The sequence below is a fragment of the Scophthalmus maximus genome, chromosome 19 (genome assembly GCF_022379125.1).
Source record: "Scophthalmus maximus strain ysfricsl-2021 chromosome 19, ASM2237912v1, whole genome shotgun sequence".
Lineage (NCBI taxonomy): Eukaryota > Metazoa > Chordata > Actinopteri > Pleuronectiformes > Scophthalmidae > Scophthalmus > Scophthalmus maximus.
In genome coordinates this window covers 16,525,455-16,541,617 of record NC_061533.1, presented here as the reverse complement: position 1 = coordinate 16,541,617, position 16,163 = coordinate 16,525,455, and the positions used below count along the sequence as shown (strand labels likewise).

Here is a 16,163-nt window from a genome sequence, read left to right as displayed (position 1 = left end):
AAATTTCTGTCTTCCCAGGAGGACAGTGATTATCATTATGGAACTCTTGGAAAGCAAATATACTAATTTAAAGAAAAATAGTAAAAGTATATAGCAGCTGCCCTGGAGAGGGACCTCCCTAAAAAATGTACCAGAAGTACCAATATTTTTTTGACCATTTATACCATGAATTGTTAGATGGTGCAAAATTTTGTACAGTGGCATTCACATCCCTCTGCCACTAATATCGTCAGGTGGGACTGCGGACGTTCTTTGGTCGCCCCGGGCAGTGGTTTGAAGAGAACGACCTGGACGGTGACAAGAACTCCATCTTCCACGACGTGGACGGGTCAGTAACCGGCTACAAGGACACGTATGTCGGCAGAGCGGACAATTACCTGATCCGACATCCTGGCTGTGTGCACATGTCCCAGTGGAATGGAGTGATCTGCAGCGGCCGCTACTCTCAGGTGGAGCACGTTCACGGTCCACACCTCATTCTTGTTATTCTCTCCTCATGGTGTAAAATATGCACTCCTCCTCTTGACCTTTGCACTCTTGCTACACCATCCTGTCCTTCAGGTGTACATCCAGACGCAGGGAGCCCCCAGCCTGAGTTTATCCATAAGCAGAGATGAATATCCTGACGCTCCTCTGGTATTGAGAGGGATTAACAGCCAGGGGGCGCTGTCTCAGCAGTACCAGCCCATCCTCATGATGAGCAAGACCTACACTCTGCACTGGAGTGGACCTGCACCCAGAGAGGTCGTCCTCTCTCTCATCAACTTTGATAAGTGAGTGAAAATTGTGTGTGGTGCATCGCGTGTTTTTGTTTGTTAGGGCTGAACGATTAATCGTTTTCAAAACAAAATCGCGATTTGAAAATCGTAAAAGGCTGCGATTTAGAATACGTTATGCAGCGCATCTGACCCAGGGTTTATACTTTGCCATGTCATGCCCACCAATCAGAAGTGCTGCCACAGGCAGCCAACGAGTCAGTGAAAGTAGTGACACCCTGTCTAGCAAACACAGTACCACATCAGAGTCGCTTGCGACTGTTACTCCGTATGAAAATGTCTCACGTAGGCACCGTGAGGTAAAGAACACCATGACTCATTAAAGAGACAGACTGCTAACGCCGTCACCATATGTTCATTTACTGCTCTCTTTACTGCTCGCTCTTTCAGTGTGTGTGTGTGTGTGTGTGTGTTTGTGTGCGCACGCACGCATAATTAGAATCACAAATCAAATCACAATATCTGTTAGAAAATTCGCACTTTGATATTTTCCCCAAATTGTTCAGCCCTAGTGTGTGTGTGTAATGGGATTTCTGTTTCATATTGCAAATGAGGACAATTTTAATTCCTTGTGAAATAAGCAACTAATTCTAACCTCTAACCCTAACCTAATTAACAAAACAGAAGGTGTTATTTTACGAGCTGTAAATGCATTGTGTTTTGTAATATCTTTTTATCTTTTTTCTTCCTGTCACTCAGGGACGACTGGGTCCTGGTGGGACTTTGTTACCCAACAGAAACCACATTTCAGATCATGGCCGACATCAACGACAGGCAGAGCAACACCTTTGATGACATCACAGACTACGGCACCGTGTCCTCCCTCGCAGAGCTGGAGAGGAGACCAATGGAAAGAAAGTATTTCTTTGACCAACCGGCCGGGTGAGAAAATCTTAAAGAATGTTTCTCTCACGTACACGTTGCCTCAGAAATATTTGCTAGGATGTTCGCAAAAGCAGGATTGGGTTAAGATTTGCACCTCTCATGTTTTCAGGGTTAAGGTTACCTCACCTCTCTTGAGACCAGAAAATCTCACCTGAGTGTTTCACCGTGTGATATCTTTTAGATATGAATCTCATTTTTCTGTTTTGTTTTTTCCCCACCTCTAATTCTTACCATACAAATTCTTATGTTTAGCATGTTTGTCTATAAAACTGAAAAGTGATCCAGAGAGAAGGGAAAAGCTTTTTACTCAGATGACTGTAAAGAAAAACTGAAGGGCAACAGGTGATCAGAGGCGGACAAAGTATATTTATATGAGTGCCCATGCCTAGAACGGTGTGAGAGAAGAGAGCGAGAGGGATTGTTTATACCCCCCCCTCCCTTGTCCCTTCTTATGGTCTTGTCTTTGATCGAAGTTAATGAAACCTATTTCTGTTTTCCTCCCACGACAACAAGCCTGTTGTGGCTCTACCTTCGTGCCCGGCAGGGTCGTGACGGTCACAGCTACTGTTCGGTAAAAGGCTGTGAAAGAGTGAAAGTCATGGCCACCACATCCTCCAGACAGACCTGTAACTGCACAGCTAAGGCCTACCCCAAGTACTCCAAGACTCCCTCAACTGTGGTGCCTATGCCGGCTCTAAACACGCAGACCTGCGAAGGCTGCGGTGCAAAGCAGGTGTGTTTTTGTTTGTTATTTGTGAGATAACCTCTCCTCTGCTTCTGTAAACACAGGCCACCACCGCTGCTGACCCGTGTGTTTCTATCTCAGCTTGTGTTTTCCAGCGAGCCTTGGACCTCCTACCTCCAGACACAGATCAAGTCTCTCAGCAGCAAAGAGCAGCAGAGAGGAGATAGCAGCTCCTTTATTACTGTGAGCATTATCACACTATCTTATCTCTGTCTAAATGTCATCTAATCTTTATGACTAGAACCTGTCCAATTTATTGTTTCCTGAAACCTGCCAGGTCAATGAAGTGACCATGCCCTTCTCTCAGCCGGGGTATTTCCTGGTCTCAGTGGATGCCTGCTCCGGAAAGGTCACCAAGAAAAATTTATTTTCCAAAATGGATGCCAAAATGGAACAGTACCTAAAAACTGGAATACCAAAGAGGTGAGCCAGGAAAAAATATAAGATCACTTCTCACGACACATAAGGGCTTAGAAACGTCAATTTCGTTAACAGGTGTGTCTGAGTCATGCCTGAATTTACGGACCTGTCGGTTTCCTCAACAGGTCCATCGTTCTCATGGCAACGCGAGGTCAGCCAGAGGGCCTGGTTGGTGTCGCACCATTTCTGGTCTCTTTGGGTTTGGCCAAAGCCGCTGGTCTGCACAGTAAAGGTTGGTGACATAATGGTTTTGTTACCTTTATTTGTCTCTTGTAACTGTATTTTGGGGCAAAAGTCTTTCTCTGACACTCTCGCTGCTGCTTCTCATCACTACAGAGAGTCTGGCACTCTGGGGCTTTCAGGGTGGTTCTTCGCCCCCTTCGTGGGTTTCTCTACTTGCCGGGCAGGGGGATGACTTCCTGCGGCTGCAGGAGCGTTACCTCCCCCTGGGTTTGGAGGCATACAGCTGCACACCGCCTACAGCTCACACGCGCAAAGACTTGGAGCTCCTCCGAAAAGCCACGGGACTACAATGACCAATGTTTACTACACAACTAACCTACCCAAGACACTCTTGTACACAGATACACAAGCACACACAACCAGCTGACGAATGTGAACTGCTGAACCTTTAATTTATAAGATTGGTGGAGATGTTTACCAATTTCAAGTGAGAGAAGGTATTTTATTATGAACAGGGGGAGTATTTTTTATGATTTTGTTTGTGTGTGCACATGTGTATGTGTATGTGTAAGTGTGCCTCGGGGCCGCTGAGTCAATGCACTTTCGTTCTAAAGACACAACTTGCCTTATCAGCCAAAGTGATTGAATGGAGCTCCGCAATGCTGAAAACTCAGTTGTTTATCTCGGAAAAACAGAAAAGCAAACAAACGCAACCTTTAATATCTACCCACCGATCTTATTGTTCGTCGTGTTGCAAATGAAAACACAATGAATTGTATTGAGTCTGAAAAAAAAACAATGCATTAGACACACGCAGGCCAGCAGGATATAATGAAAATGAACTACATTGTCCCTGAAATGAGACCGTGTTTGATTGGAACTGAAGATGGAAGATGGAAGAGACGCGCTCAGGTTCAAAAGGAAATTATGAAAATAAATGCCATCGCATCTGAGAATTTAACAGCGACATAAAGACAAAGATTAAAATGTAATGTAATAAAACAGCCGCTGGGTGGGTTCGGTATATTAGGGGGGTTATTTTTATGCAAAATGCGTTTTAAAAACAAAGTCATAACAAGCCATATTGTTATTGAAATAGTCATATAGGTATACGGTTAGTTTGCAGGGAAATTAAACATATGATAATGCCTTTAAATCGATAACTTAATAATGTGCAGGTCATGACTCATTCCACCAATCCTCACACACACATCATTCAGCTTCTTAGTCGATGTAACGACTGAATCTTTAACTGGAAAACCTCCTCTGATCGTCGCGCAGCTCTACAGCCAAAGACTTAAAGCACCTTTTAATAGATTTCTAACTGGATATTTTGTTTTCCTCTCATATTTTTTATTTATCTCTTCGCAGTAAAGTTGTCTCAAGTGCTGGCCACATGTGCAGCACAAACATACGTATACATATGTTATGTTGTTACTTCTTTTTTTTTTATGTTATTCAACTGCCTCATTCATGATCTTTTCATGTGCATTATTGCCATTTTCTAGATGCATCGTAGGGGGTTTGATATAGTGCCCTGACTTTACAGTAGTGAGCAGCAAAAATACATACAAAATATATTCAAGGTGTGAGACTTCATGTCCAGATTTACAGTATATAATCTCTTATAAGGTGTTTGGATGTGAGCAGGGCTCCCCCACTGAGCAGTGACAAGTACCAATCTGTCACTGTGTTTGCCTGTGTTCGTGTGTGTGCGTGTGTGTGAGTGCCTGACTTATGTACGAAAGAGGACAATAACCTTGTTGCCTTTTAACCACTCTACTGTCAAAAATGTTTCCATCCCTTGACCTTCGTTTCAGTTGATGCTTTAAAGATGCACCACCAGATTTATAAAAAAAATTCTCATTAGAACTGAGCTTTGTAAATATGTTGTTTACTGTTTAACTGTACAAACTGTACATGTAGTGGAACACAGGTTGTCAATAGTGTGTACTGTCAACTGTTTTGATTTTGTTTTTTTGTCAACATCTGGAAGAATTTAAATCAGTTCTTTCAACGTGGAAACTCAGCATTTGTTATGAAATTGCCAATTAAATAAACATTTCTGCTTTGTAATGAAAAAATATTTCATGACTCACTTACCGGTGCCTGGAATACAATGGCCTCTACAGATCTGACAAATGCAAGCAGCATCCTAATTCTTTACCTCTTTGCATCAGATATACAGTCTCACCACTGGGGGGCAGCCTAGTATCTTCGAGGAGTTCCTGCTTTTACTCTGAAATTCATCTTGGCACAAATCTATATTTTTTCAAATTAAAGATATGACCAACAGTTAGTGTACTAACAAAATCACCATCAAACTGTAGCCTGAAAATAACCATCTCTGTTTTTTTTCTTACCATCCCATCATGCATTACCTCAGAGGGAATAGCCAGAGGGTTATGGTTGATTTTTAATGAGCCTCTAAAGATTCCATTCTGCATCTATCAAAAATTTTAAACTATTACACGTGTGTATGTATGGATGGATGTGTGTGTGGGGGGGCATGGCTCGATGGATCGCAGAAAGAAAATGATGTATTCATCATCGACAAGCGACAACTTCTAAGTTTCAAGAAGAACCACACAATGATATTTTGCGATGGCGTAAAAAGGTCCCTGACCATTCAGGAAATGAGCGATGACAGACTGGTGTGACACACTTGCAGGCGAAATGATGCACATGGGGACGGCGGCTCCCTCGGGCATCTTCCATAAAGAAAAAAGAAAAACGTAATGAATAAATAATGCACAGTGGTGAGATGATACACTGCATCTTTTTGTTTTTGTTTTATTTTTCCTCACCGATCGTTTCAACAGTTTCAGGTCTGGTCAGGTCACATTTTTAAATTTGACATTGAGACATGAGTGCAGGTGGTGAGAACACTGCCATTGCCACAACCTATTTAAGCTGTCGATGGGTGGTATTTGTGTTATTTTTAAAATCCTTTGATAATTGTGTTTTTTCTGAGGCACACGGATGGATTCAGAGTTCTTTACAGCTGAGTTTCAATTATGTAATTCTCAGGCTTTTGAACTGTGCAAATACAATTAGAGAAATGCCAAAGCTAAAAATATGACACTGTAGAGACGCGCGTTTGTGTGTGTGTGTGTGTGTGTGTGTGTGTGTTTGTGTGGGCAGTAGCCGTCAGCTTTATGCATTGTACTGCATATTGTTTTCATGAGAAGGGTATAACTATGGCAACATGCATCCACGTTGTAACTCATCACTGTATCTTTTTGTTTTTTGTGTTTAGTTTTCTGCTCTTTCTAAAAATCCTTCTAAAGGTTAAATGAAAAAGAGGATGAAGAAAGTAAAAGTAATAAAAAAAAAAGTGAAAATAAAAGAGGAAAAGGAGACAAATGTGTCCAAGATAAGCTTGAGTCGGGAACAAAGGGTCCGGGTGTTTTAGACACATTCATTTATATGGTAAAATGACCTGGACCTAAAAACTGAACTCTGCCTTCTGAAAAACGAACTAAAAAACCTGTGGCAATGTGTGAGGGTAAAAACACTACATTAAAATAAATCAGATTATGGTCGTATGCAGTTACTGCATCATACAGTGGAAAACATGAGGTATGTCAACACGATAAGAATGAGGGGATGCGTATTGTCACGTTTCTCCTGGAATTCTAAAGATGGCGGACAATCGACGTAACATCTCACGTGTTTTTTGGGGAGAAGCATTTTAATGCTGTGGTTAACTTCAATCGGGTGGGGGTAAACGGAAGGAGGAAACAGAAAAACAAAAATCCACTGCACAACCATTCATGCTGCGCTCTCTTATCGCGTTGTGGCCCTACAACACGGCTGCAACCAAAGCTCATCACGAGCCTCGACTTAACGGAGGCCGACCATGGTCACACGTGCCTGCGCAAAATTAGTTTTTCGAAGCAATATACACCTGTAGAAAAACTGACACGACTGACACGACCGCTGATATATGAAAGAATAGCTTCTTGCCGTCCTTAGTTAACTGCTGCGTGCGCGTTTGCATAGAAATGAACTGCGTGTGCAGTGCGGTGAAATTACTCATTAGCTGACTGCACCCCGGAGCTCTATAGCCCAACAGTCGAGCATATACAAGCAAAGTTTATCTGGATTCCCCAATTTGCTGCTTCGTATAATTTTTTTTAATCTCACCATTCAGCCGGTTGAGCGGTTCCAGCTGATTCCCCGCTGATGCTCAATGATGGTGGTCCTGAATAATTAACCAATTCTGACACGCCACGTAGGGGTCCGTTTCCATGACAACCCCTCGCTCCGTGTGTCCCTGCTGCCCCGAGGAGTAATATAAATCTCCTGTCTACTTAATGTCACAGTATAACAGCAGCAGAGAAACAGGTTGGGGTTCGGTGGGAGCTTTCGATTCCACGTCCGGCCTCGGTTTCCTCTCTGCACAGAGTCAGTGAACCGCATAAAGGTGTGGGCAGAGGAAGAGGTTCACACACTTGGCCTGCAGCTGTTAAGTGCGACCGGATGAGACACGATGTAGCATAATAATCGCACAGTGCAGAGCTGGTGGAGGAAGTCAAACACACTCTGTGATCAACTTCCTCCGACCTCCGACAGTGTGTAGCAATGCACGGCAGTATGGAAAGTGACCACAACAGCTTGAGCAGGTACTGATGAGTCAGTGCAGAGGTGGGTGGGATCGCTTTAAGGTCACACAGGGAATATATTAATGATGTCCATAATCTTTTCTGACAGTTTGTTGACACGTCTATGCTTGTGAGTGTGATACTCCCAACACATTCACACCACACACACACACACATACACACACACCAAAATCTCCCAATCTCCCAGCTGACACACAACAGTACCCAGACATAGTCAATTACCCTTTAACATCAAATGGTTCATCAGTTCTCCAGCCCATTAGACCAGTGAGTTAACCTTATCAACCTCCAGATGAAGAGTCATGGGTGTGACAGTTATAACCTTGTCCCAGGTAGTTATTACGGGAAAATATGCCATGTACTTTCCACGCAGCATGATACCGGGCTAATCAGCCCCAGAAATGCAATCAAAAAAGGATTATGATGCAGATTTCCTTTTTTTTTATTGTCAAAAGTGCTTATTCTGTATTTTATTCATTCACTCAATTAATATGTGGCTACATGTTGTGTTTGGGGACTCAAAGGAGCTGTGAGATGTTGAAATGCTCAAACTCAGCATGGGATTTTTTTAAAGTGAAACTTCCAGCAAGTGCACTGTGTGTTCAACATGACCTAGATTATATCACAGAGAACTCCGTATGAAATTGCTCCGTCTGTGCAACAAACATTAAAAGATCCTTAATTTGGTTAGATCTATTGTTCCCTCTGTTTGGCTGTAAAGGAGCTTTGTGGAGGCCGTTAACAGAACCTCCGGATTTGTGTCGTGACTCGTTTGATGCATCCAAACTGTTCATGTAAATACGAGGGTGTTAGTGCCTGGCAATCAGAATGATGATGATGATGATGATGATGATGATGAAAATGATGATAGCGATGGCAGCAATCATGCTTCACTCTTCAACTAAACTAATTCTTGCTGTGAAACCAATTGCCTGTTGAGACAAATCAAGTTGAGACTTGAAGTGTGGTTAACAAACTGAGATAATCACAGCTCCCCGGAGAAACGGCACCAGATTTCACTCTGCTTCGACTGACCAAACATCGGGGGCCTGCTGCTCTTCTGAGAGCTGCACCGCTCCAGGCTGTCACCGACACATCTGATCCTGTAACCAAGCTAAAACCAACTTTGGTATAAAGCCCCAGAGGCCCAGGCTCAGGCAGAGAGATCACTGGGTAAGTCCACTTTGACACTCGCTCAGTGTTTAGTCTGTTAGCCAGAAGGCCCCTTGAGTACATACACATATACTCACCAGAAACCTACCTACACTTTTCAGCTGACCGGCTCAATATGTGACACAAGCTCAGTGTGTGTGTGTGTGTGTGTGTGTGTGTGTTTGTGTGTGTGATTTCAAAGGAGGAAAATGCTGTCGGCCAGACCCAAAAGCCACACTACATTTTCTGATTAGATATAGATTTTGTGTTGTGCTTAGGTGAGACGAGCAGAAAAGCGTTCATATTTTCTGCTCTTGCACTGTGTTGATTGATTGTCTGTGTGGCTCCTTGTCCTTCAATCACATTCGGAATAATAAACATACAAACACCTATTAGCACCTCATTGATATGGAAAGACTTGTCACCTGAATGTGTGTGTTTTGTCATCTATCTTGTGCCTTGCGCGAGTGGTCTGTGTACAAGATATGGAACATGAACAAGTGACTCCCTGCGACGGCTCTACTGTCTAGTCCTCTGTGCTTTGTAATGCTGCTCTCTTGTTTGTGTGAAGAAGGCAGCTCTTATTATCAATATATATATATATAAAATGAGATGAGTACAAAAAGGGCCTTTTGTCTTTCGCTGAGGGTTTTGCGACATGGTTTTCCTTTTTAAACTTAGAAATTCAGTTATAAACTAATATAAATAACACTGAGTCCCAACTTTTTTAGAACTTGATCTCATGATGGTTAACAAGCTTTTACTGTCCTCTTTGTTCCTTCAATGTTCTATCCACACGGCTCATCGGATCATCCAGCTCCTTTTCTACACTTGTTATCTCCTTATTTGTGCCCTGTATGCAGCATTTGTAATGACGTGTCGAGTTGAAGAGAACCACCCACACGCTGGTACTCGCAGGCAGGTAAGTGATTACTAATTGCTACACTTTATGTGAACCTACCGTCTAAGATGCTACGCCTCTTTTAATAATTTGATAGCGTTCACGCACTCTTTTCTTAGACGTCTCTTCTCTGATTTGAGCATATTTAAGCTTTATAGAAGAGCGTCAAGCTTGAGTAATATTTATGTTGTGTATGTGTTCCATGCAGCAGGTGTGTGCATGGCTGCGTGATGGAGCGGTGTGGAAATGAGCGAGGCCTCGATCAGCACCAGTTTGTACCTGATGTGACAGACCGCAGTTGGACGAGCCATTCTGCCATCTGCCTGTTGCATCGGTGCAGACAGGCCATGACCGGAGGAGGGACAAGGCGAAGTAAGAGGAACAGAGGGGGATGGAGAGGCAAATCAAGGAAAAGAGCTGGCAAAAAAACAAAAGAAAGCAAATAAACAGGAGTAAAAGGAATGCAAAATAGGGAAAATTTGTTATGGAACGTATTTATATAGCGCTTTTCTAGTCTAGTCCATTCACTCCTTCAAACACCCATACAGATTTCCTATGTAGAGTGCTTTTTTTCTTACCACACATCATTGGCACACTGACGGGAGAGTCGTCGGGGGGATATTTGGGGGGTTCAGCGTCTTGCCCATGCAGAATGGACGAGCCGGAGAATCGAACCACCTCCTGAGCCACGGCCCTGGATGGCTGACGTGGATGGACACCAACGAGCCCAGTGAGACGTTATATCGTGCTCATGTTTCCAGACAACAGAGACGCATATCAGGGCCCTAAAATGCTCAACGGCCTGGCAGGGGCCCCTCACTGATGTCCCGCAAGACAACTCCTCCCCTCTGTTGCTGTGGCATCTGAGTGATCTCTTCATTAATTCATAGCAGAGCGCTGGACTAAATTAGCACTCGTTAGCCGCCCGCTGTTTACTTTTCTTTATTTGCTATCATTAACCCTACTCCCTTCAAACTGCGCGTGTGTGTGTGTGTGTGTGTGTGTGTTGGGGGGGGTTGAGGTGGGCATCATAACAGATTCACCTAGCAACCTGCCCTGGTGAGATGCTCAAAGGATCTGGAGACACACACTGAGTCTCCCGCCCTGCAGCCCCCTCAGAGCAACTGTGACTCGGGTGCTTCTGTTGATGACGTTCCACCTGCCAGATGCTCATCAGGCCCAGACACCGCGGCCAGATCTGCGGGGACACGTCCTCCACGACACCCCGATACTCTCCCGCTCACCTCTGCTGAAACACAGGGCCTTGGCAGCTTGTTAAAGGCGAAACGAGGCGCAAGACCGTCCAACCAGTGAAGCAGAGCTGAGGAGGCGCGCCTCACCGGTAGAAGATCAGGGACATCTTCATCACTTTTCATCATGGCTGCCAGATGAGAGATCTTTTGCATAGAGGTGTAAAAGAAGACAACATCTTCTTGGTCTTCTCTCTCTCTCTCTCACACACACACACACACACACACATGCCTGCGTCATGCCCTGTCCTCCAACACGCCTCCACCAGCAGAGAGACTTCTTTCCCACCTGTGGCTTCTGACTCCTGGAGACAGCCATCTTCTCACAGCCACCACTTCCTCTGCTTCTTTGTCATCTGGCTTTTTTTCCCCCGCCCTCTGTTCTCATTTGTTTTGTGAAACCTTTTTTTTTGTTGGTTTTTTTTAAAGAAAGAAGGACAATTTGTTCAGAAGAAGATTCAAGTTCAAGACTCGGGTGAAGTGAGGGAGGGAGGAAAGCGATTCCCAAAGGAGCCTCCAAGACTTTCAGAGTGGTAAGACATCGGCCATTTTGAATTGAGGTGTGTAAAAAAATGTAATAAAAGGGCCAATCGTCATGATGATTTCACATGTAGGCTACAAAGAAAGTTAAATTAAATCATTGTCCGGGGGAGGGGAGGGGGGTAGAGGAAATGACGACACAGTTATTTTTAAAAAGTGTTACTTGGGGATCACTGTTGTCCTGGATTTCTTCATGTGCTGAACTTTTCTGGGTTATGATAAAGAAAATTGCCCGATGTAAGCTGTAGGAGCGGACCAATGCTGAGAGGTGGTCGGCTGCTGGTATGCTAAATAAATGATAGTCGTCTCCCCGTGTTCCCCCTCTTTTTTTTGCTTTGCCCCTCCATCTGTTGGCCATTGGACACTGAAGCAACCATATGCTCCCTATGTATAAATCATCCTCAGTAGGTTGCTCTCTGCAAGTCTGATAAAAGATGGATTTTTTTGCACATTTAGAACAAGCCTCTGAGGGATTCTCTGTTCCCTATTCAGAAGGATTGTATTTGGTTTTTCCTTTAAATCTTTAAGTTTGCCTCTCTTTGAGCGATTGAGAGCAGAACAATGGAATCATCAGCCATATGTGATTTTTAAGTTTCTGCTTCATGCCCCTGAAGCCTCCAACTGGAACATGAGAGAATTCCCTGTCATTCTGACTCAAGGTCGAGCATAGTCTTATAATTCAATTAAAACTAAATGAACTCTTCCCTTTCTCAAGAGTTTTCAGTTCTATGATGCAAAAGTAGCTGAGGTTTGATCAAGACCTGGACTTCTCCGTCAGTGGAGAATCATCATTACAGAGAGAGTATGCCGTATGTGTGTGTGTGTGTGTGTGTGTGTGTGTGTGTGTGTGTGTGTGTGTGTGTGTGTTTCATGTGTGAGTGTGCACAAGATTTGGTGTCTTCTCCATGATGCACTGATTAGTGACTCCTCTCCAAGTCGGTCGGCGGCTGTTGTTCAGACACGGATGATCTGTCCCTCATTAGTGGATGTGTGGTTGCGAAGGAAAGCCAGCACTATTGAGTCATTCGGGGGACAAATTCATAATTTTGTGAGCATATTGAGGATATCGTGGCTTTGCTGGTTATCCTTTACACTGTTGTCAAACAGCCTGTGAGGTGTGAGTTCCAGCAGCAGTATGGACAGTTTTGGTGACACTTCTCCAGTGGAGGCTGTCCTGCTTTTGGCTCATACTTGACAGCAACTTGTTTTTTCCCCCCAGCTCAATTAACAGACACATTCAAGACAAATCAGAACATCAGAAGAGCGAATATGATTCTCTAGCCATAATTTTATATATGAACCTGATGCACAACGCAGGCACAGTTGAGAGAAACTCACAAATTCTGGCAAACAGAAGCGCACATATTGTCCGTGGATGCTGTGTGAATTATTGATGGCGTCAGCCTGCTTAAAAATGCATCCCCAACCTTTCTGTCGCACAGAGAGAGAGGAAGCTGTAATTAGTGTTAAGATATGGCAGGAGAGAGAGGTAAATTATCAGGAGGGTAAACACCGCCGCTCTTGTACTCTTTTTATGGAGTAAACCTTTTTATTTTTTAAACAGATTCTTTACGGAAAGACAGTATTTTTTAAATAATTCGTCCTAGTTTTCATCACATGAGCGAATGAGAATGAGGGAAGATAAGTAAAGGGCGAGATGTACTGTATTCTCCCCTTGCACAAATGTACTTGTCAAACATCGTTACAAGTTCAAGGACAAGGCCTTCCTGAATTCATTACAGCAGTTTTCTACATTGATTCGTTCATGTGAGTGAGGTGGCTACACGCCCGGCTCTGAGTTCACCACTCATAGCTGAATGAATACGCATGGACAAGCCTTGCCAGTCAAGTTGCAGTTTTTTTTTTCATAAATATTTTGGTATTATTACTTTTATGTTGGTTATGTCCAAAGGACTTCTGAAATTAGAATAAAGCTGGCAAGAGAGGCACACAGGAGTGAAGTAGTTAATTTAAACCACTTTCTGATTTCAGATTTTGGAGCCTATTCATATTAATATGTACAACAGATATTTTCTTACTTTCTCTCTCTCTCTCTCTCTCTCTCTCTGATTTTGTCCACCAGAAGAAAATGACGAGGAAATCTCACGCCAGAAGGGTTCTGACCCCGCTCTGCACAGACATGAAGGTAGGACACACACTTCCTCTTCTACCTGGAACAGGATCTGACATCAGCAGCTCTGCCTCTGTGGTTCAAGGTTCACCACATGGGGGTTTGTCACAGCAGACATTGTGTCATGTTACATTAGGAAAAGCACAAGTGTGAATGATAAAATGAAGGGGTCCGGGTGATGCTGGCACACTGTTGCACAGTCATGGCTGACTCGGACACCTGAAATGAACAGCACCATCGTTTATTTCATCACTAAAATCTGTGGCATGTCTGCTGTGGAAAAAGTCATTTGCATTTAAATACTTTCATTCCTATCTAACTGACAGAGATAATCTTTGGTCATCAACAATCTCCAGGGCCCAAGGCCAATTTCGTTTTCAGGAAGTCTGGCAATTAGTGTTTGTTTTAGAGATTAGAAACTAACTGGGCAATTTTTCCTCAAGTATTTTGTTTTTCCTTCGGCTCATGGCAGCTCATTGCTGTTATGCTTTGCTCTTTTCTGTCTTTTTTTTCTGTCTCTTGTTAAAGTCTGACACTTTAGGCAACCCCGGAAAAATATTCTGCTAAGCAGACAGCCAATTAAAAAGCCTCTGAGTCTTCAAAAGAGTTTTGAATGGAACGACCTGGGATTAAAAGCGGTAGAAGGTGTCGGTGGATGTTTTTAATTTTATTTATTTATTTGGTGTTTGGCCATTTAGTGTGCACGTCGGGCTCACGCTATCTGAAAACTGAAGATATCTTTTAATGATCTTTTGCCAGACTCAATACAATTTATTTTTTATTTTTACTCTTGTTATTTCTTATAAAATCCTTTCCATGCTGAGTGTGAGATAATGATGTCATCTGTTATTTGTATGGAAGATTTCTGGCAATTCAAAAGATCAGTAAGTGATCCTGTAAAACTGTTGCGTATTTGTGTGCACGTCGTTACGTCTGTGTGTGTGTGTGTGTGTGTGTGTGTGTGTGTTTGATGGTGACTGGTTGCGTGTCTGCTGCTGGTGTGGGGGAATGTGTGGATAAAATGGTGTGAAATTGTACATGAGTACACACGATGATACATTGGAGGATTATAATGAAGTGTTCAGGTTAGTAACCATGGTAACCACGCAAGCCTGTGTAGGTGGATCTTTGATGTTTAAGAAGGGGGTGGTAGTGGGGGACACGACGGAGGCAGCTGTCAACTAGTAGCCTGCACACAGACTACTTCAAACTTTAAATACACCATGTCACATCTTCTCAAAGCTCATTCAGTTAAAATCGAAAACTCTGTTTTCCTCCTGTCTGCTTCTCAGAGTTTGTGTTTTTTCACTCTGCGTCATGGGGTTTCTCAACTTTCTAGCCCTATGTCCCCACTGTAAATTAGTGTTTAGCATTACATTTGGTCTTCTGTGGTCAAGAGCTAGCCCGGCATTTTTTTTCTTTTCTACAAAAGATGATATGGGATAATTTACATGTGTTCCCTGTCTGTGTGTTGACATCCTGTTTAATACTTTTTACTGCTACAGTATAGTCTCATTGTACTTTTTTTTCTAAACTAGTTGGAAGTCGGAAAAGCTATCGTGTCATTGCGTGTGTGTGTGTGTGGTTACCATAAACTGGGCTGAATTGAGTTTCCAATGCTGAGTTATAGTCTCACAGCCAACTCCAATTTGTACATATCCAACAAAAACACAGAAAACACACTGTTATTTACATATAATGGATAATGAATTAACCCCCCTAGGATTAATAAAGTCATCTATCTATCTATCTATCTATCTGTCTATCTATATATCTGTCTGTCTGTCTATCTATCTATCTATCTGTCTGTCTATATATCTGTCTATCTATCTATCTATCTATCTATATATCTGTCTGTCTATCTATCTATCTATCTATCTATCTATCTATCTATTTATCTATCTATCTATCTATCTATCTATCTATCTGTCTATCTATTTATCTATATATCTGTCTGTCTATCTATCTATCTATCTATCTATCTATCTATTTATCTATCTATCTATCTATCTATCTATCTATTTATCTATCTATCTATCTATCTATCTATCTATCTATCTATCTATCTATCTATCTGTCTATCTATTTATCTATCTATCTATCTATCTATCTATCTATCTATTTATCTATCTATCTATCTATCTATCTATCTATCTATCTATCTGTCTATCTATTTATCTATATATCTGTCTGTCTATCTGTGTTTCTGTCTATCTATCTATCTATCTATCATACACTACATACACAACGTTCTGTTGTCTGAATAAAAAGCCTACCCTGAATTTATTTCCCTTTTAACAACCCCTGTAACTGGCCACGACATTAACCAGAACCTCTTCATCAACCTTCTCTTTAGTTCAAACCAAGCTAACCACCTGACTCATACCTGTACAGCACCACACAGCACACAGACTGCGGAAGGACATCCTGCAGCTAGATTTGGATCATTTGCCAGGGAGTTAATTTGGGAGGTTAGGGCCAAACGTTCCTCTCGCTCGGGTGTCTCCACCATGCGACCGCGTTGGACTCGAGCGCCTCCCAGCGGCCGTTAC

At 42.8% G+C, this 16,163-nt stretch overlaps 1 protein-coding gene and 1 long non-coding RNA gene across 3 annotated transcripts in view; one reads left to right on the top strand and one right to left on the bottom strand.

Annotated features, from left to right (window-relative positions):
* Positions 1-5,774, top strand: part of cemip2 (cell migration inducing hyaluronidase 2) — a 28,052-nt gene extending 22,278 nt beyond the window's left edge. For both annotated transcript variants that reach the window (XM_035639973.2, XM_035639975.2), the window contains exons 17-24: positions 234-449; positions 562-773; positions 1,476-1,658; positions 2,175-2,394; positions 2,488-2,589; positions 2,684-2,829; positions 2,952-3,058; positions 3,163-5,774. In XM_035639973.2, coding sequence (XP_035495866.1) covers positions 234-449; positions 562-773; positions 1,476-1,658; positions 2,175-2,394; positions 2,488-2,589; positions 2,684-2,829; positions 2,952-3,058; positions 3,163-3,362 — 1,386 coding nt within the window. In that variant the 3' untranslated portion in view covers positions 3,363-5,774. The remainder of the gene's footprint in view (positions 1-233; positions 450-561; positions 774-1,475; positions 1,659-2,174; positions 2,395-2,487; positions 2,590-2,683; positions 2,830-2,951; positions 3,059-3,162) is intronic.
* Positions 5,775-12,792: 7,018 nt separating this feature from the next.
* LOC118314284 lies at positions 12,793-16,117 on the bottom strand. Its single transcript, XR_004794627.2, has 3 exons — positions 15,998-16,117; positions 15,201-15,253; positions 12,793-13,830 (listed from the first exon to the last, which is right to left on the bottom strand). It is a non-coding gene; the product is annotated as an uncharacterized LOC118314284 (long non-coding RNA).
* Positions 16,118-16,163: the final 46 nt, after the last annotated feature.